This window comes from Rhea pennata, chromosome 25 (assembly GCF_028389875.1).
Source record: "Rhea pennata isolate bPtePen1 chromosome 25, bPtePen1.pri, whole genome shotgun sequence".
Lineage (NCBI taxonomy): Eukaryota > Metazoa > Chordata > Aves > Rheiformes > Rheidae > Rhea > Rhea pennata.
This window is the reverse complement of record NC_084687.1, coordinates 3,796,874-3,824,545: the sequence shown is the minus strand read 5'-3', so window position 1 is coordinate 3,824,545 and position 27,672 is coordinate 3,796,874. Positions and strand designations below refer to the sequence as shown.

At 45.0% G+C, this 27,672-nt stretch overlaps 3 protein-coding genes across 4 annotated transcripts in view; 2 read left to right on the top strand and 1 right to left on the bottom strand.

The window, feature by feature from the left end:
• RPS10 (ribosomal protein S10) overlaps positions 1-27,672 on the bottom strand; it is a 382,514-nt gene that overhangs the window by 81,121 nt on the left and 273,721 nt on the right. The window lies entirely within an intron of this gene.
• On the top strand, positions 219-6,923 carry SNRPC (small nuclear ribonucleoprotein polypeptide C). 2 transcript variants are annotated; one of them, XM_062595281.1, is made up of 6 exons: positions 219-476; positions 2,527-2,569; positions 2,977-3,085; positions 4,362-4,451; positions 5,107-5,211; positions 6,551-6,923. In XM_062595281.1, the coding sequence occupies exons 1-6, from the start codon at positions 256-258 to the stop codon at positions 6,673-6,675; spliced, it is 693 nt and encodes a 230-aa protein (XP_062451265.1). In that variant the 5' UTR covers positions 219-255; the 3' UTR covers positions 6,676-6,923. The 2 variants fall into 2 exon arrangements, with proteins under 2 accessions (XP_062451265.1, XP_062451266.1); XM_062595282.1 differs by lacking the exon at positions 219-476 and adding an exon at positions 2,193-2,278.
• The window catches only part of BLTP3A (bridge-like lipid transfer protein family member 3A), a 35,964-nt gene continuing 17,202 nt past the window's right edge, over positions 8,911-27,672 (top strand). The window contains exons 1-7 of the mRNA XM_062594775.1: positions 8,911-9,008; positions 23,006-23,168; positions 24,792-24,830; positions 25,309-25,400; positions 25,649-25,838; positions 26,287-26,427; positions 27,003-27,173. Of these exons, the coding sequence (XP_062450759.1) occupies positions 8,965-9,008; positions 23,006-23,168; positions 24,792-24,830; positions 25,309-25,400; positions 25,649-25,838; positions 26,287-26,427; positions 27,003-27,173 (840 nt within the window). The 5' untranslated portion in view covers positions 8,911-8,964. The remainder of the gene's footprint in view (positions 9,009-23,005; positions 23,169-24,791; positions 24,831-25,308; positions 25,401-25,648; positions 25,839-26,286; positions 26,428-27,002; positions 27,174-27,672) is intronic.

The following is a 27,672-nucleotide window of genomic DNA, read 5'->3' as shown; positions in this document are numbered from 1 at the left end:
AACGAGGGGGCGCGGAGGGGCTGCTGGGAGGCGGTGGGGCCGCCCCCGGGGCTGGGGCTGCGCGCCGCCCTCCCTCGGGCGCCCCGGGGTGCCCGCGGCCCCTCTGCCCCGCTCCTGTTCACTCAGGAACAAGGCGATGCCCTCCCCCGTCCGAGGCATCGTGCGAGTTACCCCCCTTAAGGAAAACAAATGGGGAGTTAAGCCCGTTTTCCTCATCCTGTCAGCACAGCCGGGTGAGAGACCTGCGACGTGCTGATGCTGGGCCCAGGCGGGCCGAAGCGTGCTAGGTTTCTCTCCCTAAGCAAAGACCCCATGTTACCGCTTCAGAGGTTGAGGAGGAGTTTCCCCTACTGCGGTGTTTCCACAGTTAAACATTACAACACGGCTGCGAAGGAAAACCGGTACAATTTAAAAGAAAAACAAGCTTGCTGCAGAACGAATAGTACGGGGAGGAAGAGCCTTTGTGGCAGTGCTAGGTAGGGGCGTTTCTAACGATACAAAAGCTTTATTTAGGCTTGTAGATGGAAAAATTTGTTTATGATGTAACAGAAAAAGAGACTAACCTAAAACCTGACTTGACTACAAGAAAGTGTTTTGTAGTCAAAACAGGGAATGTACAATAAAACACAATAAAATGATAGGAAAAATAAACATACAGAGTGTATCAGAATCATATTTATTGTATGATATAACAGACTTACAATTTAATGAGTAATAGAGACAATACATGAGTCAGTGGTGCCCAACCTTCCTTGGTACCTCCACCAGCTTTTTTTTTTTTTTTTCCACTTGCTGTACAGTTTGGTTCATATCGTGATTTCTGAATGCTACAGTCATACTATGTGGATAACCTATAACACTATCTTGTGAATAAGCCATAAAGAAAACGTCTAAGTTCTTGTTCTTACGAATCCTGTGACTTTCCTTGCAAAAGTGAACGTGTTTTCCATGCTGGCTTTCCAAACCTCCATTTAGTAAGTTTTATTTCCTGGTTCCCAGAAAACATCTTGTTTTTGATTTCCAGTTTCTGAACTGTGTTAAACTTAGAATTGCATTTCAAGAAGGGGGGAGGACATATTGATTGTAGAGTCATTGTTTTTGCGTTATTTGATGTAAATTCTGTCTCTGACTAGAAAAAAAACTATACCAATTCATTTCACAGTGAAAGCCAGGCAGCTAGTGTATGATGAAGTGTTTGTCTGCTATCAGCTTGAGTCATCTTTTAAACACGTGGTCTGATACTGCAGTAAAATCAGTGCATGACTGAGTGTGCAATTCAGGCTAAAGAGCTGAAAGCTTGTGTACCCTATATCTGCTAGTCCCTCTGGAACTCATCCTTAAAGAACCTCAGATGAAAAATATAGAGCAGTCTGGAAATTATGGCATGCACAATGTAATCAGAAAGCTCATCACGCATGTATTTTCAAGTACTTGAAACGATCAGAAGAAAGTGGAGCTCATGATACGCAAAACAGGAATTATTTACTTACAGAGTTGATGCTCTTCAAGGGTTTTGTTTGCTGTTACAGCATCAGGATTAGAAAGGTAGGCTGTCTGCCCTAGGAGAATGGGTACCGAAGTGTCGATAACAGGCAGCGACAGCCCTAAATCACTAGCGCGTCAACTGGGATGTGAACATTACGGGAACACCTGAGCCTTGGGCGTACAACCACAAACTTCCCTTAACTGAGGCAAAGGGGCTACAACCGCGTCAGTGGACTCAAGACCAGAGCGTGACCAGGATCAGCGCTGGCCACGCTCAAAGGCTGAGCCGCCCGGAGAGGTGGCTGACGAAGGAAGCGGGACGAAGCCGGCAGGCTGCTGCTGTCGGCAGGAGCCCGGCAGCACTGTCACGGGCGGCCGCTGCGGTTCTGCCTCGAGGCTAGCGACAGGGAGACGCTGCCACAATCGCAACCGCCATGCCCGTGCTGTGGCCGCCCGCCAGCCCCGCCACCCACGGGCGAGCCGGCTGCCTCCGTGGGCATGGGGCCGCCACTGCGGGCCCCGACGTGTTCTCGGTGAGGCCGAGCCTTTCCCGCTCCCACTCGCCCCCGGGGCGCGCAAAGCGAAGTCCGCCGCGGCGCCTCGTTTGGCCCTCGCAGGCCACCGTGGGCCGCTGAGGCCGCAGCACGGGCGGCGCGGCGCCCTCCTACGGCGGCCGAGGGTGGTCAAAGCGCGGCGGGAAAGGAGAGGAAGGGCAGGCGGCGCCGTGGCGCCTCTTGAGTGCGTCACTTCCCGGCGGCGCCGGCGGCGGGGTGCGGGGGAGCACCATGCCCAAGTGAGCGGCGCTCGGCGGGCCCCGGCGCTGGGGAAGCGGCTGTGCGAGGGCGAGGGGCTGCCCGGCCCCCGGGGGGCGGAGGAGCGCTGAGGGTTCGCGTTGGTCCCGGGGTGGAGGTGTGGAAGCGCGGTCACGGTGAGCCCCGGGCGTCCCTTGGGGCGCTGCGCTTCCCACGGGGTCGGGGCGCTTCCTGGGGGCTTGCGGGCCTAGGAGGTGGTGTAGGCAATAACCGGGTTTTCCCTCTCCAGGTTTTATTGCGATTACTGTGACACATACCTCACCCATGACTCGGTAAGTACTAAGACCTCTGCTTTTGTTCTTTTTCTGTATCAAATGGCTTAAATAGAACATATGTAGGTTAAAAATTCACTGGAAGTATCATCCAGTTAGTGTGATGCTTTATGTCCAAATCAACCAAGAATAGGGGAGTAATTTGACTGGTGCTAGTATCTGCTGGCTTTTGATGCTTGGGTGAATGTGAGTATTGCAGTAAGTTTATAGGCAATAATTAATTTTGTCTTACAAGAGCCTCTTTTACTTAAATTTGAGTCTTAATACTTGTGGGTTTTATGCAAAGATATTACACAGCATCAGTTTTCTGACTGTACACAGAAGCCAGCCTATTTTATATGTCTAAGTTGCTCGCATTTAAGTTTTGCAAAAGTTTCATTAACCTGGGGGTTTGCGACTTTTCTCAGCCCTCTGTGAGAAAAACCCACTGCAGTGGCAGAAAACACAAAGAGAATGTGAAAGACTACTATCAAAAATGGATGGAGGAACAAGCTCAGAGCCTGATTGACAAAACGAGTAAGACTAGTCTTATGTCCTCGGATTACTTTGCCGTCACTCCTGTCTCTTCTCTGTGCACGTGTCTTGCTCCTCCTCTTGCTGATTTTTGCCTCACCTTCATAGCGGTTCTTTGCTATGTGAGTAGTGAGCAGGAATATCGCTTAGACTCTCAAGCACAAACTGCTTGAGTGAGGGTTTCCACTGGAGACAAGAGCTCTGTGTAAGGGGTCATTGAAAGCAGACATTACTTTATTATGGGTTAGGTCTATTGTAGATACCACTGTCTTTAGCACAGCTATATAATGTCATACAAAGTCACGTTACACAAAGATCAAGGGTACTCTTGGACTGTTGAATTTTAAACAAACTCTGTTAACTTTTAAGTGAATCTCCTTTGAATGTAAAAATTTGTGTCTGAAGCCTTTATGAGAAAAAGCTCGCAAAACAAATTTGTTCCCGTTCTTCCACAAGAGTTGAGGACAGATGTTTTAGTGCCATTCCTTGAGAGAGAAATTAGATCTTTCCCTAGTGCGTAAACTTACTCCATTTTTGCTTTTGTCAGTACTAGCGCATTTTTACAAACAGGATGAATAAAAAGTCCATAAGGAAGGAAAATGGATTGATAGTGTTTTATTTATTTATTTATTTATTAATGCTGTGGTTTCTTGGCCTTAGCTCTCTAGTGATACTGATTTTTCCACTCTTAATATTAATGGACTAAATAAAATGTGAAGCTTTTCCTCTCAGATGGAAGGGTTATTTTTCCCTCTCTTTTTCTCTGTGGATAGCTGTTCTTTTATCTGTAAACAGGATGTTAACTTTCTGGCAGCTTTCCTTCTTTAGGTGTTTCCAATTTTTTTTATCTTTTTTCCCTTTTGATCAATTCTAGTCTTCTGCATTTCTTCTCCTTCCTGCCACGTAAGATGTTTTTCATGTTTTTAGTCGCTCTAGGTCATTGGCTTAACTACCTTTTTTGGTTACCATGGCTTAATCTAATGATATTAGGTAAAAGTTACAGCTGTAAATCACACAAATATATTTTCCCTGCGATCCACCTTCCTGTTAGGTGTGTGAAACTTGTCACAGAGCACTTCAAGAATGTGAGGTACTTCTACCTTGACAAGCTATATAAACCAGGAATTTGTTCAGTTATAACAGCTGAGTGTGCAACATGACATTAAGTATGCTCTGAATGCTTGACGTGGGAAGGAAGACTGACACAGGTGCTTCATCAACCTAGTAACTGTTTTTTCTCCTGTTGATATATCTTCTCATTTATTTTTTGCCAATGCAGCGGCTGCATTTCAGCAAGGGAAAATCCCACCTACGCCGTTCTCAGCACCACCTCCTGGGGGAGCCATGATACCACCTCCTCCCAGCATCCGTAAGTCTCTCTGCAGCTGTGATGGCAGTCCTCTTTAACTTCATTTTATGTTTCTCGGGCTTGTAAAGAAAAGTGCTTTTAGTTTGCAATCACACTAAGAAGCTTTGAGCTCATAAATATCAAACTATGAGAGAGTGTTCTGTAAGAGTGTTTAAATGATTGTTGTGTTCTTTAGTTTGTCATATTTTAGCAATGCTGAGCATATTAATAGAAGTGCATGTTCCTTTACTTGCTTGGTAGCTGGCAGGTAGACAGCATCATCAAAATTTCTGGCACAGCTTTTTAGTGGAATAGAATAGGACTGATAACCTTGTTTTGCACTTTAGCTAGCAAGTTGTTGAGATCCCTTTTTGTATAGAGAGCTCTGCTGTTGTGAGTGGTGGTCATGGGTGTTAGAAGTGCAAAGTGGACAGTATTATCTAGGATATCCCTCTTCCAGTTCACTCATTTGTTAGCACCCAAAGTCAGAGTTGAAACTGAAAATGATGACAGATAGTTGTAAAACAGTCTTAAGACATCTTTATCTTAGTAATAAAGAAAACTTCCTAAGTTTACTAGAATTTCCCGTAAGGCTTAATAATAACTATTTCACATTGCGTGTTGCTGATGAGTATTGAAGCAATTAGATATGTTACCAATCTGTATATGTGTTTAGCTGGCCCCCCACGACCTGGTATGATGCCAGCCCCTCATATGGGTGGACCTCCAATGATGCCAATGATGGGCCCGCCACCACCAGGAATGATGCCAGTTGGGCCTGGTAAGTCTGGAAATAAACAATTCTCTAATTGCACTACTGCGTGGTACATTGCAGAATGTTTAGGGTATATTTTCCATTGACCTGCTATGGGAGTATTGCTAGTCAACAGAGAGCTGTAAAAGGAGCTCACTGGAAAATATGAAAAATATGAAACAACTACAGCACCTGGATGCTAGGTTTAGTAGTGATGCACTCTTCAGCCTATGTCTGTGTCACTTCAGGCAGCAGCCTTATTAGATGCTGCATGGATGAACAGCCTCAAGTGAAGTATTTCAGTATATACCATGTATACACATCTGTGCTGATCCGTTATCCTTTGCGTGGTGAGACGTCAAACAATCTTACAAAGTCAAGTTAAAGTTCCTTTACTGATTGTCGAGAGAGCACTTACAAGTCTTGCTGTACGGTTGAAATTCTGGGTTTGATAATTTTTTTTTCTACCTTCCCTTTATGTTTTTTTTCCTATTGTCTTAGCACTATCATCTTTAATTGTTGAGGAATTATGGGGTTTTTTTCTGTTTTTTTTTCCCACTAAGGATAAATTTCAACAGTAAATGAAGCTTATCTTTTAGAATGTCTCAAAATAATGTATTCTAGAGAAGTGACATGCCTTAGAAAGTTTTTTTCAGAACAGCAAGGACAAACTAAAATGTCTTGATTTTCCATTCTGCTTTTGAGCTTGTTGGCATTTGAAGAATTCTCAGAGGGCATCTTCCTGAAGTAGTTACTGGAACAAATTTGAACACATCTATACATGCTAAATGTAGTGAGATGTCTTTGCAATTACTGTGTTGCCAGTAGAAAGTGTTCCTTAAGTGTTTTCTAAAGGCACAAAGTATGGACATAATCTGAGATTAATTAGACACTATAATGGTTGTCTGAGAATAAATGGAGAAGTTGGATGGAAACTATTATTTCAGTGCTTTTTGATAAAGCTTCTGCTTTCATTTTTTTGATAATGCTGTTACCCAGCTGTAAGAAGTACACTAGACTATTTTTGAATATACTTAACTGGAAAATCTTGCAGGGCTTTCAGAACAGACTTTCCAAATGAATTGAGTTAGTGTCTCTCTTGAGTGGCTAAAGTAGATTATCAGTGAATACTATCAAAGCTGGGCATATAACCCAGGAATTTGGTTCTTCGTCTACTGTTGCTAGTAACCTTCAGGGAAATGTAGTCCCTCTCAGCCAGATTCCAGATTAGAAAGTTCCTTTTATACGCTTACAAAATGAAAGATCCCTGGAGGGTGGGGGAGAAAATCTGCAGCTTATATGGATGTGACTCTGCAGCTGCTGTTCATGAGAGCTTTTCTCTAATGTCCTGTCTTTCCATCTGTAGCTCCAGGGATGAGGCCACCGATGGGAGGACACATGCCAATGATGCCAGGGCCTCCAATGATGAGACCGCCATCCAGGCCCATGATGGTGCCAACCAGGCCAGGAATGACCCGTCCAGACAGATAAAGGTGGAAGTGGAGCTACACTTTTTTTTTTCCACATTATGATCTTCCATACAATAAAACAGCATAGACCTAGGCCCCTAGGATTTTGTATTAAAACAGTGTGTAGAGGAGATATGCTGCTACTTCAGATTGCAGATAGTCTGACCTGTATGCACACTGGACTTAAGCATTTGTAACTGTTCCCCTCCCTTCCCCCCACCCCCCAAATTCTAAAACACAACAATAAAACGTTGATGCTGGTTTGTGTAAGGAGAGTCTGAGCCTTACTCTGTGTGTTTTTTGTCTGACACAGTGAGATGTCAGTCTTCATTGTTCCTTCTCCTCATCTGTGTGTTGTACTCGATTTTATTTTTTTTCTCATTTACTTCAGCAGTTTCTCTTTTACATATCATACCTCCAAAGAGCTGTATCACTGTCTGCATTATGAATTCTTGTTTCAAAACAACAAATATTTTTCTTTTTAATTAAAAATGTGACATCGGAAAAGACTGCAGTGGTAAACCCTAACTGGGGAGACTGCAACATTCAGTAAGGCCACGAAATAAGATGAAATTATTAAAATGTTGATTTTTCCACTGGGGGAATCTGCATCTAATATGAAAGTGTGGGAGTGATTTACAGCATTCTGTGAGGGCTTCTCTTTGTTCTCTGTTGTGGGACAAGGACAGTTGTATCACTTGGACAACATTACTTTTTAGGCACGCACATGCTTTTAACAGTCTTCTATAAAACATATTGTGTAGCTGAGACATCCAGTAATTAACTTGATCCTTGTTTTACCCTGTTCTGCAAACATTGAGCTGTGGCGAAAATTAATATGTTTCATCTTCTAATCTTGCTAACTTAAAAAAATCACCTCCAGCATAGCACTGATTAGTCCTGATCTGTGTTCTGCTACTGTTCTTGTATATTTGTTGCAGGACTGTAGAGGCTCACTGGGTTGATGCACTGAGATGCTATTGCGCTGACACAGTGGATCCTGCTGCTCTTCAGTTTCCCCCATATGACAGCAGGAAGTCCTAGTGCAGCTTATTCTCCCACATCAAGTTCTGCAAGTATCAGAGAGAGAGTAGATTGCAGGGAATTGAAATGATAGTGCCTATGCATTTCTCAGAAAGTATGCGTGCTGATTGGAAAAATATGTGCCTTACTGGATTGCTGTTCGGTCCAACATAAAACATGCAATGTCAACTCTAATTAATGGCTTCCTCCTGGAGGAAACAATAGGCAGGAATTATTGATAATCAGCACTGAGTCTTGATTAAAATTTTAGGACTTGCATTCCACTTTTTTTTCCCCCAGCCTACTATGCGGTTAAAGCAGAACATATGCAGTAAAGTACAAAGCCCATAGCTTTCTAGTCATAGAGCTGCTAAAGGACTGATTGATCAGTTTAAAGCTCCAATGAGCGTGCTGCATTTGAAGAAAAGTATAATAATTTATGTGAGTTTTCATGTTGGGCTTTTCATGTTGTAGGCCTTGAAAGCAAAATGCTCTCTTCAACATTCACAATCTCAAGTCTTGCACAGCATGTGCAATGGTCTAATTCACTGTCAACCATCAGTTACAATATAACCAAAGTAGCATAGAAACTGCTTTGAGCTAAAACTTTTGTTTTTCATTCCAACAGCCTCGCTGCTTAGATTGCTTTGTAATGAGCCTCTCTTTTTAACAAAACATTTTAACACAGACAAAAGCACAGAGTTAAAAGCTGCCTTAAATCTCTTGCAGTGCTGTCGTTTATAGGATTCCCCGTGACAATCCTCCTCGTAGGTTACGTTCAGCACTTGGTGCGATAGAGGGAACAGGCGCTGCGTGCTGATTTCCTACTGCGTTCCTGGTGACGGTGCTCTCCTCTCGGCAGCTTCGCGAGCGTTCGTGGACGCGCTTGCTCGGGGAGCCGAAGAAGAGCGCGGCGAGTCCGAACGGAGGCGGAAGGGCTCTGCGGCCGTCGGCAGGGCGAGCGGGGCCGTCGCTGCGCCGGCCGCGCGTCTCCTGCCTACAAAACGCGGGGAATTTCTGCCGCGGGGGCTGCCTTCGCAGGCGTGATTTCTGCCGCGGCCGTGGGGAGCGGGCGCGCCCCGCGCGGGGCCCGGCTGCGGCGGCGGCGCCCGCAGGGGCCGCCAGGGGGCGCCGCAGTGCGGCGCGGCGCGGGGTGGTGCGCGGGGTGGTGCGCGGGGGCCGGCGGGAGGCGGCGCCGGGCGCGCAGCGGGGCGGGAGGCGGCGGCGGCGGCGATGGGGTCGCGCCGCCCGTGGCGCTGAGCCCCGGCGCCCCGCGCCGCGCCGCGGCATGGCCGGCATCATCAAGAAGCAGATCCTGAAGCACCTCTCGCGGTGAGGCGCCCCGCTCCCGCCGCGCCGCCCGGCCGCGGAGCCGGGGCCCGGGGGCGTTAGGGGCCCGGGGGGCGTTAAGGGCCGGGCGGGGGGGGGGGTGGAGGCCGGGCCGTGAGGCCGAGCCGTGAGGCCGAGGGCCCGGGGCCTGGGGGAGGCTCGGGCCAGTTTAGGAGGCTGAGGCCCTGGGGGGGGGCATTTAGTGCTGGGCTGTGGGGCCGAGGGCCCGGGGTAGGGGCGTATTGGGAGTGTGTAGGGCCTGGGGCTGTGGGGCCCGGGGCGGTGTGGGGATGCAAGGCCTGGGGCTGTGGGCTGCGGGGCCCGGGGCGGTGTGGGGGTGTGAGGCCTGGGGCTGCGGGGCCCGGGGCGGTGTGGGGGTGTGAGGCCTGGGGCTGCGGGGCCCGGGGCGGTGCGGGGCTGCGGGGCCCGGGGCGGTGTGGGGGTGTGAGGCCTGGGGCTGCGGGGCCCGGGGCGGTGTGGGGGTGTGAGGCCTGGGGCTGCGGGGCCCGGGGCGGTGTGGGGGTGTGAGGCCTGGGGCTGCGGGGCCCGGGGCGGTGTGGGGCTGCGGGGCCTGGGGCTGTGGAGCCCGGGGCCCAGGGCTGGGCTCAGGGCTGTAGAGCATGGGGCTAGAGGGGCTTTGAGGGCCCAGGGCTGTCGGGCTGAGGGCCAGGAGCTTGTGGGTGCTTACAGGCAGGCTGGAGGGCTTTAGAGCACAGGGATGAAGGGGGCCTGGGGGCCCAGGCTTTGGGGCTGGGGACCCGGCTGAGGGCCTGGCCTGCATGGGGGGTGCCCTGCTGTCCTCCCTTCGGGGCTGTGCCCGCTGTCCAGAGGCTGCAGCTGCGTTTGTTGGCCCTTGGAGGATGTCTGCAAGCCAGGGTTGCTTATAATAGCAGCTGCTGTTAGGTTGGTAGCAGGTGAGCATGAATAAAAACTTAAGAAACGAGCCAAAAATTTAAGAAGCTGACAGGTACAAAGTCCAAGGACAAGAAGGAATGAAATATTAGGTGTTGTCCTCGCACTGGCTCAGCTACATCTTGTTTGGTTATTTTCAATGAAGTTTATTAATGGCATTAAAATTCGAGTTGTAGAAGACCATCTTGTGCTTAATGTGTAAGATACTGGGATTAAATAAATGCAGGTTTTAGTCGTAGCTTTGGGATTGACTTGCTGGTTGACCTTGGATGATTTTGGGGTGCGTTAGTTTGAAGTTGACTGAAAGGAAAGAGCTACCTAAGAGCTGGTGGTTCTTGGCTATCTCTGGCCATGGGCAATGCTGAAAGATGAGAACAACATGATGAAATAGGAAGATGACGTATCCTGAAGGATACTCCTGCAGGCATGGTACTGACAGTACTTTTCTTCTCTGTGCTTTGTAAGCTGCAGATGATCAAGTACTTCTCATTTTCACTGACAGAGATACCCAGATGCAAAGCGAGGGGCTTGAAATGACTTCGGCAGGGTTGAAATGATTTACCTGGAGTTACATGGTGTCAGCAGTAGAGTAAGGAAGGAAAGCCTGGGAATCCTGCCTTTCTGTGGCTGTATTGTATCAGCTACTCCGAGGCTGGCAGTAAATCTTGAGAGTTTTTGGAGTCTCGGACGGATCTCTGCAAACTTTAAATGAGCAGTCTCCTCTGTAAAGTGTCTGTCTGAGGCTGTTCTGAGTCACCAGTTGCTCAGTACTCCAGCGTTCCAGGCACTGGACCAAAAAGGAGTGTAATAGAGCCTGCTGCTAGATCTGCTCAGTGCATTAATTTAAATGAGTTTCTGCTAGACCTGACATCACGAGTCTCCAAGCTTTCTGTCTTACTCCACCTCAGATCAGCATGTCATGTTCATTATGGGTTCGGCCTCCTTGTCAGGAGGCACTGAAGTATTTATAACAGGGAGAGGAAGATGACAGCAGTTATTAATGGAGGCTCAAACAGAGCTAGATTGTATTCCTAGCTATCGCTTCTCCTAGGATTAAAGGATGCGTGTGCTGTTCTTGCATGTAATTCTCTTTTAGATACATACTCTCTTCTTATTGATGTCTTTGGGCCTCTTCATCTTTTTGCTTAATTTTGCCATTCAGTCTCCCTTATCTTGCACTGTTAAAACACTTTTCTGCTCAAAGTGCCCTGTTTTTTCCTACTAATCTGGCTGCTTCTTAGTGTTCCTCTGTGTCTTTGTGCAGTTCCAGTGAGAGCAGGAAGTCATGGTGAATTTGGAGCTTTACCTGTTTTTTACCAGGACTTGCTCTGGACTGCTGGACTTGCTCTGTAATTTGGGGTGATTGGTCTGATCCTGTCCTGCATAAGTATTCTGAACATTTTGCAGTAACGCATTTTGGACGCAGTTTGACTTATAAAAACAATGATGTTTTTACATTGCAGTTTTGTTTCTTTTACCTCTGCTTCATGCTCCCTTTGGGTCTGTTTCTCAGCTATGCTAATTTGCCTGGAAGAATCTTGCTGCTGAATCATTAATCTACCTTTATTTTCTGCTTTCCATTTGCACATGAAATAATTCCTTGTTCTTTTGGTTATGCCTTCATTTGAAGTAATTTCTGCATGGAATGTGTTTTTGTTCCTTCTGTATCTGGACATTTGCAAGAAAGGGATGAGAGAAACAGCAAGATCAGGACAATGGGAAGGAGTTATTTCATACCAAGTGCTCAGAAACACTGTTGTTCAGATTAAATGAATCACACGCGCTTCAAATACGATGCCTGGTCACTTGCAGTGATCTGTAAAGCTGAGTTTTGCTGTAGGTGTCGGAGCTGACCTGTGAGTATATTTTGTAAAGCTTAGCTTGTTATGTTTAAAAGATTAAATTCCTAGAATAGAAGAATCTTTAAAGCTTAAATGGCTTCTACCAGCTGTGCTTTTTGCTATTTTGCCCTATTTTTAGTTTGGAAAAGAAAAACAGATTAGTTTTACATTTTGTTTCTTCTGCATTGGCACATGACTAACATTTGGATTGCAAATTCTGCAGAAAACTGTTTATACCAAACATAAGCCTGTTATAATGGGAGCAAAGGGCCCTCCGTAGGAGCTGTCTGAAGCGTCAGTGCTTGGGTGTGTGTTTGGACTTGAATTTGTTTTGAACTCCTGAGAGGCTACAATGACCCCAGTACTTCAGTTGTATTCAGCATCCTGTAGTTAGAAAAGAAAGTATGTCTATTGTTTTACAATAAAAAAAAAAAAAAAAAAAATCCATGTATGTATTGCAATTATACAGTGATTTGCCTTTACCTCTTTCTGTTTTTTTGTTTGAAAGTAGCCCCTTTTTACTTTCGTTAGTAATAAATGCTCACTGCAGCTGTAGTAATTACTTAATCTCAGTGCATTATAAAGGTGCCCAAACTGCCAGGATTTACTTTAACACTTCAGAGTTCTCAGCAGTGCAGTGGAAATCATTACTGAAATAATTTTTATTTAATTTTGTTAGAATGCTTTTATCCACTGCTAGATCTGACAATGATTTGTGGTATTTCTTTTTATTACACGTGCTAAAGTGTGTGAGCTTGTGAAGTATCCTTGTAATCTTGGCCTAATAGGCCACCTAATTGTGCACATTAAGTGGTTTCCAGAGGAAATGCACTATGCAATCCTTATGCTTGGAAGAACAGAATAAAATTTAGGTGAGGAAAATAATCAGCATGATAGCTTTGCTTGGTCTGATTTTCAAGGGTGAACGTGGAAGAGCCACTGAGCAAGAAACCTCTGAAAGAAGCAAAAGCCAGTAGCAGAGGTGGGCTGGGATTTTGGGAACAGGCTTTAATGTAGGAGGAGGAGACGACCACCAGTGTTATGTGGTTTTGATAGGAGTCCTGGAGAAATAGGAATGAGGAGGAACATCAGGTTTCTCTGAACGTGGAGTGAGAAGGGAAGCCGCAGAGAACAGGAGGGAGGAGTTGGTCGAGGAGTGGTAGCGCCAGCTCTATCGCCGAGGAAATACGGGAAATTGGTGGTGTTTGCAAAGGGAAGAGCGCTGTGCCGAGCCCCAAATGCAGGCAGCTGGCCTAGCTGATAACAGATGTGTACAATAAAAATACAGAAGATACTGTGCTGCCGGTTTTGTCTTTGCTGGAGCTGTGCTTGTAAAACAGGGTCTGATGCTCACGTGGGCCCGTCTTTCCTGAAGTCATAAAGTACTTGGACCTCAGCTGCTGCTTCACGTGGTGGTTGGCAGGTTACCTGCAAGGTGAGGTGTTGCTGTGGAGCAAGACTGGGAATTCTGGAAGGGAGTGAGACAATGTTGTTCATAGCAAGGTTTTCTGTGGCAGGCACCTTATACTTTGCTTTGCTTCTGTTAGTTGCTTTATTTGCTTTCATCCTTTCCCTGGTTTTGGAGGTTGCTGAATGAAAGGTAGCGTTTTGGAGAATACAACTGCTTTGATGAAGCTGAAGCCAAATTATCACTGGCAGGCACAAGCCTGTGCAGCCACATTTATTAATGGTGCTATAAATTGTCATGTTCTCCTCCATCCAGATGGCACAAAGAGGAAGACTAGGTCATGGGAGAAGTTGGCAGAACTGTCTTTCATAGCACAGTATTGGAGCTACCTTTTTTGGTAAATAAAATGGATTTTTAGAGAGAACATGAAAACAAACAAACAAAAAAAAAACCCTAATAAACAAGAGCAGTTGAATACAATATGCAGGATTTAATACTTTCATGCTTGTAAATGTGTCAAATACACAGCCAGAAGAAACAGCTTTCGTTTATGTAACATTCCCAAACTCCTCATAAACTGGATGACAGAGTCTGTTTCTTTGCAGTTCACAGTTGTATAGGCCATATATCCCTTTCCCCAGGCAGGTTTGCCTTGATTCTTCACCTATTTCATTTGCAACTGCATGTAATCCTTGCAGCAAATGAAAGCACAGCTAGCATAGAAGAGAAAATATCAAGCAAGCCTAGAATGTTTCTTTAGTTTCTCGTAGATTCATTTAGCATGTGGGTTTCAACAGCATGTGACTAGCCAGGAATGCTTCTGTTATTTCATAACTTTGATCCAAGAATCTCAAAACCCTTTCTTGGCCCTCACCAATGCATTCAGTATTACCTCCTTTCGAATAGTTACACTGTTTCCATTCTATGTGCAAGGAATTTGGAGCTGGGTACAAAACCCAGAACTGTTCTCTGACCTTTAAGCCCTGTCTGCTCCGTAGCATTATTGGATCAGCTCTTCATATATGCTCTTGGAGCTGTTTGTGCCTTGATGTTCAAAATTAAGTAGTCTCCTTGCTTCCCCCCTCCACCATCATGCACATGCTCTCAGACTGAGACAGGACAGAGGAAGCCGGTTGCACCTGACGATCATCCTGCTGTTCAGTGATACTAGTTTCTCTGAGAGGTTGGAATGGCAGAAATGTCAGCAAGATACGCTATACCAAGGGATAGCACATCCCTCCTCCTCCAGATGTTAGGAGAAGAGGCAGAGTGATTGTTCAGTCAAGAAAATGGCATTTAGTCTCGGTCACTCAGGAATTACTGTGCTAGGTTCTGTGGCTTGCGTTATGCAGAGGTTAGATCACAGTGTTGGAGATGCCTTACAAGCCTGGCACACAGGGGAGGGAAATTCCCTAAAACCTTAGACCTCCCCCCCCCTACCCTCCCGCCCCGTACTTTGGTTTCCTGGCTAAATGCTGCAGTCTGGCAATCACTAGAAGAAATTACAGTCTGAATTTCCCAGTCTGTTTACTTCTCCCTTCTTCCTCTGAAGTGTTTTGCAGTATTGCTGCATGCTCTGATGCAGAGATGCAGCTGTGGAAAGTGATAGCCTGTGCAGTTAGTAAAATGTACTGGAATCAGTCTGATTTATCTGTCAGTATGAGGCATATGTTTGCCACCTAACCCTTCAGATTATTTCCAGTTTCCCGACTTGGTTCTAAATTTGCTGGAAAGCAATTTAAAGAGCATGATGGGTAGGGAGGAAGGCACATCTAAGATCACGTCTAAGAGTGGCCTGATGCAGTTACAGAATCATAAAGTAGTTTAGGTTTAAAGGACCTTTACCTAAGACCTTTTCTTGCATATCTCTGCTAGAATTTAGAATAACATTGCAATTTTGGCATTAGCCTTTTCAATATCCTCCTTCAGTGATCAGGGAAATTTCTAGTGCTGAAGACTGTAATTTGCCTAAAATAGCTGTTATGGGAAATGTGTAAAACCACAAAACTGTTAGCAGTTAAAAATTGATGATAAAACAGCCGTTTCATTTCCATCTGAAAAGCCCAGCTTTTTAGTGTGTTTTGTTCAGCCAGGTAATAAGTTGTTTAGTGCCCAGGTGTTACAGAGTACATGAATTAGAATCTAAAGCCTTAAGGCCTGAAAAAACAAATCTGGTAGCTAAAATAAAAAATAACCATCTCTGGCAGAGGAGGGATGTGGTTGCCTTCTGGCATCGCTGAAGAGGACTGGAGCAACACAAGCAGAGTGGGCAGCTATCCCAGGTGTGGATAAGCTCCCTAGACCTGTAAAGTACGCACCTGCGTCTTGAGGCTGAGAGCAATGGGAAAGCTGGGAGCCTCTGGGAACCACCTGCAGATGGGAGATGGTCCCAAGGAATCGCCCACTGCAGGACCCTGCTGGGTAGGGTGTGCAGTGGGGTCTCGAGGCTCCCTTGGATCACCTGGGGCTTTATACCCAGCTCAAAAGCCATAGATTGCCCCTGGCGTTAAGGCCCAGCAGGTCCAACATTGGGCAGCTCAATTTTTGCAAAAAGAAGCAGATAGTCCCTTGGGAAGATTGCTTTCTGTTTGTTTATCTGACTGATAGAAGTAAAGGCTGTCTTTTTTCTGAGCTGCTAAGGAGATGCCTACAGGCAAATCAGATTACAGGATTGCTTTGTGTGGCTGTAGGGAAGGCACTTAATCGTTTGGTGCCTCAGTTTTCCCAAGTTGTTAAGTAGAGGTAATACTAACAAACCAGTTTGTGCATTGCTCTGAAAATAGACCTGGGAACCCTGGCAAAGAGAAGCAGTTTCGGGAACAGAATGGGAACAGTTTGTGGCAAGAAACTCTGAGCCGATTTATAGAAAAGAATCTTTCCTAGCCTTTGCTGCTAGGAAGCAGGCCATCAAGATCTCCCAAGGTATTTGAGCATTGAGCCACAGATAATTTTGTCTCTTAAATTCTTACATGCTGTGTATAGCAAAGCATTTAAAATCATGGATGCAAACCCTTTAATATTGCACTTTGGAAATTTGTATCTTGTTAGTACAGTTTTGCTGGGTTTTTTTAAAGAATATTTTATTTCAATAGTGAGGAGTTCTTTGTGGAAAGACAGGTTCCCAGACTATTGCAGGGTAAAGTAATAAACAGTTACCACTTCTCTATTTGAGCTGGGGGTGGGGAAAGAGCACACATGATGGGATGTGGTGATCTCCTTTCACAGAAAGTAATCTCTAAAATCAGGGCTGCTATGCTGCAGTTTACCGAACGAACCAAACGGTCAGCTGCTGAATGCAAGGTGTTTTCAACCACTTCCACTTAGCGCAAGAGAGCAGTGTGTGCCGTTTCTGGAATGCTAAATAAATTCTTGTTGCAGTTCAGTAGTTCAGGAGGAAGGTATAGCTGGATGTATCTTAAGCTAGCTGCTGAGGTTCTCCATAGCTTTGCAGTAAACCTCTCTGCACCACTGTTACCCTTCAGAATAGGAGGAAAATGTCAGAAAAAGGGGGCTGTTCGGTATGACTCCTCTTATCTGCTGGTGTTATTTCTCTGAGACTTCTTGAGCTCTTGCCTCCTCCGCAGCCACTCAGCTGCATCTGAACTGTGGAATAACCTTTTATTTTCTGCGGGTTGGAAATAAAATTGCAGATCAGATTGCAAGACAAATAATGGCTTCAAATGTGAAAAGTGAGGCTTCTGGCTAGTATAAAGGAGTAGAAATGCAGTACTTACATGTTTCTTCCTGGTTTTCTTTCTTGTGTGTTATTTGCTTGAGGTTTAGTTTCGGGAAATTCCCTGGCAGCTGAAGGCGCTTTGCATTCCAGGTTTCAGAGCATGGGGCAGCTGGCATTTAAACTTTACTGAGCTTCCAGCTGATGGGCTAGAAATAGTAAAACAGTTACTCAGCAAGGCAGTGTTTTATCTCGGCTAAAAAACCGTGCCTCTTATCTTTTCAGATTAACTTGTGGTTTACTTTACAGGTCTCCTGATACCAAAGGACCTGACATTGGGTGCAGCATGAGAAATGTACCTAATCTGGAGCCTATGTAATTTTCCAGTTTTCCAAGCGCTGATGAATCGTTTCTGTTTAGGAGAAGAAAATGTCCTTGGAGTTCGAGTAGATGGGAAGGCAGGCTTGAGTGAGGAGGCACCTGGCAGGCAGGCTTTGTGTTCAGTCCTCTCATGATCTCCCTGGAAATGTTGATTTCCTCTGCAAGTTTAACTTTTGTTTGAATTTCTAAGTCTTTTGGCCCTAGTCATGTTGCACTGCAATAATGGTAGTCTTGGAGCCCAGAGAACTAGCAACTCATTTTGTCTGGGCACAGAGATACTTTGTGGTGCAAGTGAAATTGCATTTAGCCTTGGGTTGTTGAGTGGTGTAGCATTTTATACCATGTAGCTGATGCTTGGAAAACCAGAAAGTTGATAAGTTGGAGCTAGTAGTTGCATATCAGTGCACTTAAATCTACCCTAATAAGCCCACTAGTTCAGTACTAAAAGCTCTTACCATGTTGCATAGTAACATGTACAGGGTTCTGTAAATTAAGTGGGTGAGGTCATCAGTTTTATCACACTGGGACCTTTGTGTCCACCATAGGAAAATATTATTAGCTACCAGTATATATAAGATACACCAGTACTGTGCACAGCACAGAGTTGGAGTTGAACATGATTTTCATTAATAAAATGTGGCACTTTCCATCTGCTAAGCAAATGATTAATTTGATATTAATTCAGTTACCTTTATAAATGTGGAATGGCTTTATACTAAATTAGGCCAATATTATACCAACTAGATTAATGCAAAGTATTATATGGTCTCTAATACTGATTAGTCAGTCTAACCTACTGCCAATTCAATGTATTTCTCTTCCTTGTCCACAAATCTCCATCTTGATTGAGTAGTATCATATATACCTACCAGACAGATTGTTCCACAATTGTATAGAAGCCTGACTCTGTGAATTGGCTTTTCTTCCCAAAAGAGACTTCTCCTTCCTATGTGTTTTCAAGGCAGCTAATTTTTCCCTTTTTACAGAAGTTTGGTCACTTGCCTAGTTTTATTTCCTCCACAAGTATTTTTAAGTTCATTCTCAGACACTTGGCCAAGTTCATCACATGTTCAGTATTTCAGCTTCTGCTGCTGTCTTCCTTGAAAGTTTCCCTGTGTTGGAAGTCACTCAGCTTTTCTTTAATCAGCCATGCACCTTTTTTTCCAAGTGAACCTGATCTTTGGCTCCTGTGATAATGATTTTTAATATGTAAGGAAATGTCCTATCACAAAGATTTTGGATTGTAGAAGAGCATCCCAAGGGAAATGATGGAGATCCTATTGCGTGGCCTACCCAAAGCCTAACTGAGCAAGACTTTGGGAAAGATTTTGAGTAAGGAATAAATCTTCCGTGACCAGAATATAGTTCTTGTCCATGTCTGGTTTCTATCTGTCTGCTGTAGTTATTTAAGTGACCTATTTGTGTTCCAAATTAAAGCAGAAATTTTTGATTTCTTCCTTCACTCTTATGCTTGTTAAGGCAAAAACCCTGCCTGCAGAGGTTTTCCTGGAGCCTTAGTATTGCTTGTCTATATTTGTATTGCAGCTGACAGGTTACCCTCTTCCTGGCTTAATTGTATTTTGAGTGTTTTTTCTATCTGCTCTCTGCAGCTCTGGCAAGCATTGTAAGTCACGGTTATTTGCTTCTGCCAATGGATTAGTCTTGTCGCTAAGTAAAATCAAGGTCACTGGTGTGCTGCTAATTAGTTCTCATGTATAATAACCATAGTAACAAGCATATTAATGGAAATAAATGTGTTTAGCTGTAGGTGCTGGTTACATACAATAGACGGTGATTACTGGATAACTGCAGGGAAAGAAGTTGCAGCAGAAAATCCAGTTTGAATGGGTGAAGCTGCTGAGGACAGAGTTATTGTACGACATGGCAGCAAGATAAAGAGAGATGGATCTGAAGAGAAGTTTTATGATTTCGGACATTTTTCCTGACATTATCTGTGTATTTGCTCGGATGCAGACAGTGCAGCTAGAAAGCTACAGATGGGAGCATAACTTTATTATTTACGATTATAGCTTGGCCTCAGGCCAGCAATTAGATTTGGCTGAACTCCCTCTTGCAGTCAGTGGGTGTATGGCCTCTGGATATGCAAGCTGATGAATTGGGCAGCAGCTCTCTGAGTAGTGAAATTATTTGATTTTTCTTTTTCCAAGTCGATGACTGAGCAAATAGATTGACACTTGTGTACCTTCCCCACCTGAAAAATAAAATGAAATTTTAAAGCAGATCTCAGAAACTGCCAAATAAAGCTGAGAGCTTCCATAAAGAGCCTGATTCTTCCAGGCCAAATCCGAAGGAAGCTATTGAAGTACAAATCATATGAGTGTTGTTAGCTTCTTAGGAAAGAGAGAGACCTTCAGTTTGCTGTGAAATTAGTGTATCTGGCTGGTGTGAAAGTTGCTTGAAAGCCCTAGTGCTCGTGCCATTTAAAATGGAAAGAAGCAGTGGAGAACAGGCTATAGAGAAAACTCATCTCCGCAGACCTTCGAGTTAAGAGACTTTACTTAACAGGGGTTTTCTAGCTATGACTGTTACAAGCAACTGCTTTATGTTTCCCATTGCCTTGACTGTGAATAGAGAACGACATTTTTAGCTACTTGTAAACTTTTCATTGATGCTACTGACTCTGGTGGTCTGTTTAGCTGTTATGTAGCAAATTGACTTCTGGCTAACAGACAGTTTAGGAGATGCAACGTTGCTCATGGTATTGATGGTGGGGTTGCACATGTGTCTTGCAGGTGCGTGCATGTGTCAGTTCCACAGAAGATGAGAGAAAATGATCTGGTTTGACCTTTTCGTCATGCTAATCCTGGCAGGTTCAGAAAGAGTTTGAACCTTTGAAGTTACTGGCTTAATGCTCTGTGTCTTCTGTTAGAGATTTTGCAAAAAACAAAGTACAAACAATCCCACACAGCCAGTTTTCCTAATAGCTACCAAGTAGTTTCATTCACTTTTCTCCAAGCCAGCAATCCATGCTGCCAAAAATGTTGCTGTTGATGAGTATGAATGGAGCGAGTCTGCCAAGAAACGTTTAAAATTTTGTCCATTCTCACTGCTTTTTCCTTCTCCTGAGTGATGAAAGCAGCTTCTTTCAAGATGCGAAGATAAAAATTTGGTATCTATGAACTTCCCAACATCACAAGCATGCTTCATCCGTTCAGCAGTAGGCTGAGGAATGTTGACTGTATGATTTAAAGGAGAGAATGTGTTTCAGTTTTATATATATTTTTTTCCTTGTTATGCTTGAACCTTCTGTTCTTCCCTGGGGTCTGCAGCCCATCCTTCAGGAGTAAGGTACTGCATGTTTTCATTGGAACTAAAATGTAGAGGGCTCTTCTGTAGAGCCTGGTAGTACTTGTGGTTCTCATACGTTCAGCAGAATTTCTGCAGCCTTTCCCTGGAGATAAATACAAATAGTTATTTGTTTTAGCTAGATCATCTTTCATATCACTCATGCCACCAGTGTCCGATTTCATTGCTTTAGCCTCCTTTGGCTATTACACCTTTTTTTTTTTTTTTTTTTTTTTTTTTAATGCACATGCACACTGTATAAAAGTAATTCTCTGTTTTGGATATATCTGTATACTTTTGCTTCTGCATTACTGTACCAGTTGAGACCAGCTTCCCCATGCAAGCATACTTAGCCCAGGATGAGGCCTGAGCCGTTTGAGTTCTGGTCCTTGCTTTCCAAATGCGATAAAGGCGATCGGAGCCTCAGCCTCTCCCTATCTGTAAGCTGATCGCTGCCCATGGCAGCCCTGGGAGTTTACCAGCCGCCAAGTGCATTTTGCCTCCTTATTCAGGTTGTATTTGTTTTATTCTTGGTATCCCGTCACGGGAGGATGTGATTATAACAGCTTTCCGCTAGCTCAAGGCAGAGAGGCATGGGCCTCTGGAGGGATTTGGTCTAATTCTTAGCAGTGCCTGCGACGGCAAGCTCGTGCGCCGGGACGCAAAGCGCAAACCTTCACAGACGCCCCTTTACAGCGTACCCTCCATCTGCCCCTCCAGTGGAGCAGCCACTGCTGAATGTAGCCCGCTAGAGCGTGTTATTTCTTCGTACAGTGACTGAGAAACAGTGTTGAACTTGGCCTCCTCCTTATGCGGATTTAAATTAGAGGGCCTCTGGTTAAAGCAGGAATCAAGTTGAAAGTAAACATGTCAGCCTCCCTGCATCAGCCGGAGATGCCCGCAGGCGTGTTACAAACCGAGCCTTTACCCAGCTGGCGGTGCGTACCTTGAGCTCGGGGCAGGGAAGTGGCAACGTGAAGCGTGCCGTATGAGATTCAGGCTTCCGGGGCGGCAGCAGACCCAACACTAGTGGGGAATCAAGGTAAAAAGCAGTAGCGGTTTGCAGCTGCCTGTGCCACCCTCTCCTTGCAGGAGGTGCCCTGTCATTGGGCAGGGTTGGTGTCAGTGGCTCGTCACTGTCCATCAGGTTCTCTCTTAACGAGCCCTTCCTCTAGAAAGGGACATTTTTCTCCAGGAATTGCTGGGTTGACTGATCAGCAGCTGTTTCTAGCACTTCTGCCAGTTCTGTACTGCACCTCGTGCTCCCACAGTGGTTACATCTGCCAGCAGCTCCTCGCAGGACTTCACTCAAGATGCCCTTGTGCCTTTTGGAGAGAAGTAGCCCGTGCTGCTGTGGCAGGGAAGGGAGGGAGAGAACAGCAGCATGTGACTAACCGTGGGCCTAATCCTGCTCACCAGACAATAGGCCTTTCTTTTCCTTCTGCTCTCCGGGCTGCTGCACAGAATTAGAATTAGCAGGGAGGGATGTGGGAAATAACTGCCGGCTTCAGTAGCAAGTGCATCATTTGGCCAGAAGCCTTCAACTTTGGATGCTGCAACCTCAGAACGTGCTGACGCGAGTGGTCTGGCACCCTCTCGCACCACGTCTTCTGTGCAGAAAGGTCGTTTCTGGAAAGCAGCCATCCTGGCGTGGCGTTGGCAGAGCACGTACGACCCCTGTGCTCTAGTGCCCTCTAAACCGCCTGTCCGGACTCCTTAGGGCCCAGTGTTTGCAGTGAAGGCAGATGTTTTCAGAAGCCTGGGTGCTCCCATTGGCACTGTTTCATCCATTGCGTTTGAGCCGCAAGCAGGCGAGGGAGCTGAAGATACCAGGCTGTGTGCAAGGGAGAGGAAAACAGCAGAACCTCTGGAAAGGAGGAATTGAGAATAGAGAGAACCAGCTGCTGGTGGCCAAGAGGAGAGGAAGATGGGAGCTTGGGCTTGATTGCTGGGGACAGAGTTTGCTTGCGTGCTTGGACCTGCTGACCAAACAGTATGCTCGCCTGCGAGACTGCTATTTAAAGAGACAGCCGTATAAGTAATTTATTAATGATATTTTACTTTCTGTGTCAATAAATTTGAAAAGAATCGGGAAAATTGGACTTCCACCACTGAGTGGGCACACGTCGAGGGTTGAAACTGTTTTCTGTTGTGCATGTGGCAGTTCAGGTTCCCAGTGCTTTAGAAAGAATTTTCAGTTTCTCAGACTTGAATCTGATTTAAAAACGCCTCCAAATGTCAGGGTATACAAAGCTCGCTCGCTCGCTCTCTCTCTCTCTCTTTTCTCTCTCTTTTTTTTTTTTTTTTCCTGGAGAGACTAAGATGCCTGGGTTGAAATATGTCAGAAGGAGTTTCACAAAGCAGCAAGCAGGTTCTTAAGTGCAAGCAGCACTTAAAATAGCTTTCTTAAAGGCTCCTTTAGTCTCAGCAGCTTCATTAGGGACTGTTATTAGACTCCCCCTTTTTTCTTCTCTTGTAGGTTTACTAAGAACCTCTCTCCAGACAAAATCAACCTGAGCACGCTGAAGGGGCAGGGACAGTTGACAAACCTGGAGCTGGATGAAGAAGTGCTGCAAAATGTGCTGGAGCTGCCCACCTGGCTTGCCATCACGCGGGTCTACTGTAACAAGGCATCTATCAGGGTGAGCAGAGGAGGCTGCTCTTGCTGCCTCCCCAACAGCAGCTTTCAGTGACAGCTTGTGTTTGTCACCTGGGAATTTCTGATAAAGAATCCCAATGTGATTCAGTCCACATACCTGAAGCCCTGTGCATCAGGGGTGAGTTTTGCTATTTTAATACCATGAGATAGCTGTAATGGGTCTGAGCAGACTTCTTCCTTGCCAAGCATTCTGCCTCTGACAGTGGCCAGCAGCAGATGTTTGAAGATGGGCAGAAGCTCAGAGGACAGTGTGCAGTGGTGCTTCCTCACCTTCAGGTGATTTGCAACATAGAGACATTTTACGCCAGCAATGAGGTCTTTTATTTAGTAGTCCCTAGTGAATTTCCACAGATTTGCCGAAATGTTTTTGGACCTACTTACTTTAATATCCAGAGCATTCAATGACAGAGAATCTCACAGCTTAACTTCATGTCTGCTTTTGCTTGTTTCAAGCCTTCAGGTATGAGTTTTGTTTGGTAATCTACCGGTTCTGCTATTGGAAGCAATGGTGAACAGTCATTCCCTGCTCACCACCTCCATGTCACTTAGGATTTTACAGGCCTCTCTGATCATACCCTCCTATTTTCCTGCTATTTTGATAGCTGAGGAGTTTTCTGTGTCTTCCTCTGTCCCCACTGACTTATCTTTTAATGCTAAAGAAGGACGGGTCACACAGACATCCAACAGGACGCAGAAAGAAATCGAATGCAGTTCTCTGAAAGCCTAAGTATGCTGTGAGATATTGTAAAATAACTTGAACCTAAGTCTTAATTATTGAAAATGTGACCTTTGACAAATGTGTCAATGGTGTCTGTGAAAACTGGCACTCTCCCCACCCAGTCAGTCTTTATGCCTGCGGTTACCCAGTTTACATGCATAATTCCTGAAATTGTGCATGCACTTGCAGTTACACTTTTGCACACTGAACCCTCGTATAATTTTTCCACCTTGTGCTTTTTAGAGCAAGAAGTTGATTTTTTTTCAGTCAATATGAAATGCCAGGTTGTTTAATTTCAGTTGATACTAACCATGGTTGCATTACATTAATGCAGAAGTGTATAGTGTATAGAAGAGACTTGCTATGAAAGAAGTGTGGTTCTACTCTGCCAAGTGACATTAAAAATGAGCTTTACTCATCTGCTCTGTGTGTTTTTTAGTCAGATATGCTTAATTTAGTAACAAACGTTTGTTCTCCCTCCTACGAGAACTGTAGAATAAGTGTTGCTGTGAGAGAATAAAATGGATCTGTAGGTTCATGCACAATCTTAAAAAGTTACCTGACTTCTAGTATCAGCAGCAATTAACTGTAAACTCCTTAAGGACAACAAAATTCTCCTTAAAGGAATAAGAAAATTCAGAATTTGATCTGCAGAACATCTACTGCTGGCGATGATAATGTGAAATCCAAAAGCTAAGCTGGATTTATAGGGCTAGCAGCTGGAATATCTTTTCACTTGTCAATGTGAGCCTGTTTGACCTGGATTCAGTGAGATGTGATGAATTGTTGCTTTGATCACTTCTCAGAGCAGAATATTTGGTCCCCTAGCAATTTCTCAAACTGTGTAATGTAAAGATAACTCTTGTAACCTCAGATTTATTGTTTCAGATCCAGTGGACAAAACTGAAAACACACCCAATCTGCCTGGTAATGTTTCCTCTCTTATTCGTTCCTTTTCTTCCTCCCTCTTTTTAATCTCTCCTACATGAGAAGAATTCTGCAGAGGGAAACTCTGAAGTACATACTCGAATCTTCATTTGACCTAAAGCCTCTAGGCACTTTACACACAGAGGAAAGGGAGTTCTGAGAATAGTCTTACTGGGAGATGAGTGATGTCCCAGGAGAGCCACATTTCACTGCAGGATGAAGCTGAGCTGAGCCCTCAGCAGAGTCCAGGGCAACCTTGTGCCTGCTTTTTGTTATTTGTTTCCCTCCACTTCTGAGGATTCAGATTACCCAACAATCCTGGCAGTGGTCATACAAGAGCTTTAACACATGCCTCTCTAAGAGTCTTACGAGACTCCAGAGCTTGGTTATGCCTGCCTTTGTGTCCCAGACCTAAGGCTGTTAGGCTGGGCTTGAGGCTTAGTCTTATCTTTATTGCCCCCATGTTCTTCCTTTACAGTATCTGGATAAAGTGGAGGTGGAGATGCGAACATGTGAAGAGCCGCGGCCCCCCAATGGACAGTCTCCCATTGCCCTTGCTGCAGGTCAAAGGTCAGACCCCCAAACCCTGTGATTTCTTTCCAGCGCGGTACTGTTCAACTGGCAGTTGTTCTCACCAGTTAACCACTCACCTCTCTGGATTCAGGTTGGATTCAGGCTTGATTCAGGCTTAAGTGATTCTAAAATTGCTTGCAAGCCTTAAAGTATCTCTGTGGCTTTCATATGCCACCTGCAACCATACCTCTGCCCGGGCCTTTCCTTGTTACAAGTTATTATTTTGAGGGTTCTTCTCTTCACAGTGAATATGGCTTTGCTGAGAAAGTCGTGGAGGGGATGTTTATCGTTGTCAATTCCATCACCATCAAGATTCACTCCAAAGCCTTTCACGCCTCTTTTGAGCTATGGCAGCTCCAAGGCTACAGCGTCAACCCAAACTGGCAACAGAGTGACTTGCGGCTTACCCGCATTACTGACCCGCAGAGAGGAGAGGTAAAATGCTTTCCTGTGTTGTCTGTCATAATGCACACAGAAGAATGGTGCTCTGTGTTTCCCCGGGGATCTGATATAGCTGGGGACTTGTCTGAATTCTCACCCTGTCAAGAGCTGCAGTGAACTTGTCTACTGCTTGCTGGAAAGGCGTGTCTGAGAGCTAATTTGGGGCCAGAGCTTTCTCTGAGCACTTCTAATCTGAGAAAAAAACTGAAGAAGCTCTGAATGCCCACATGGTTGGTTTGTTTTTAAACTCTGTGTGTGGGGGGGGAGAGAGAGAGGCTTAGATGTTACTTGGGGCATGATTTCTCTTTTGTACAGAATCACAGAAAAGTGCATTGAAAGATTCTCCATAGCTTTATTTAATTCCACATAATCTAGGGCTGCAATTTAATTCTCGAAGTTGATGAAAATCTCATCATTTTCCTATTTTTCTCTGTCTGGGTAGGTTTTGACGTTCAAAGAACTCACCTGGCAGACACTTCGGATAGAAGCAGATGCCACTGATAATGGAGATCAGGATCCTGTTACTACTCCTCTGAGACTCATTACCAACCAAGGAAGAATCCAGATCTCTCTGAAGAGAAGGGTGAATGTTTCCTCCATATTTTACAGGATATAATCTTGCTGCCTGGTGCAATGATGATGCATGTTTCCTCCCACAGTCCTCGGCAGCAGTGCTTTTCCTTCAGAAATGCTAAGTCCAAGCTGCTCTGTCTCTGTGTTTTCTGTTGGAAACAGCTGTGTTCTTATCAAATGTCAAAGCAGTTTATTCCTTAGGAGAGGATAACATGTGGAGTAAGCTTTAAAATCCGTTGTAACATCTCAAGGAGATCTGTCATTTTTTTTTAACTGAGAACTTGAAGCCTGGTAACCTTATTTTTAGCAGTCAGTGGAAATGTGATGAAGAGTAGATGCAAAAATTTAAACCATCTCATGTCTTTGCTTTTTTGGGGGGACAGTGAGCAACTTCCCTCCTAAAAAGGAGGTAGCTTTGACTAGCTTGCTTCTCAGATAAGGTACTGTGGACCTCCACCACATGAGCAAACTTCTCTCTCAGATGAGTTTTGGAGCAGCAACTCTTGTTTCTGCTAAATCTTGTGTACTACAAGTAATATATGATTGCAGTTTGTTAAAGTCCCTGTACCTCTCCTGCTGTTTCAGACCAAAGATTGCAATGTGGTGGCATCTAAACTGATGTTTCTCCTTGATGACCTGCTCTGGGTGTTGACAGACTCTCAGCTGAAAGCAATGATGAAATATGCAGAGTCTCTGAGTGAAGCCATGGAGAAGTCTGCCCAGCAGAGGAAAAGCTTGGCACCAGAGTCTGTACAGGTCAGTGAACCATGATTTAGATGTGAGCCTGCCAGAAAAAAAGGACAAAATGGAAGAGAGAGTCTGTGTTCATGTGTCATCTGGCCCTGGTGCCCAGAGTTTCCCTGCTGTGAAATGGTAGGCTCACCTGGTGCTGGGTCAGGGAATGACCAAGGGAGTTCATAGAATGATAAGGTTGGAAGGGGCCTCTGTAGATCATCTGGTCCAACCCTCAGCATAGCCCATACGGGGACTGAACCCGTGACTTGGCGTTAGCAGCACCATGCTCTAACCAACTGAGCTAAACGTTGCATTAGAAAACGTTCTTAAATAGTCATGGGATAGATTCTGTCAAGGAGGGGAAAAACAGTGATAAATTGCATGGCTTCCAGATGGGGCTGTTGTATGGGAGGCTGTAGAGGGTCTCATAGGCAGCAGATTTGGTAATAAGCAGTAAATATGTTCTAGATAAAATCTTTTCTGCCTCTGAATGACAATCTGCATAGGACTAGGAGAAGGG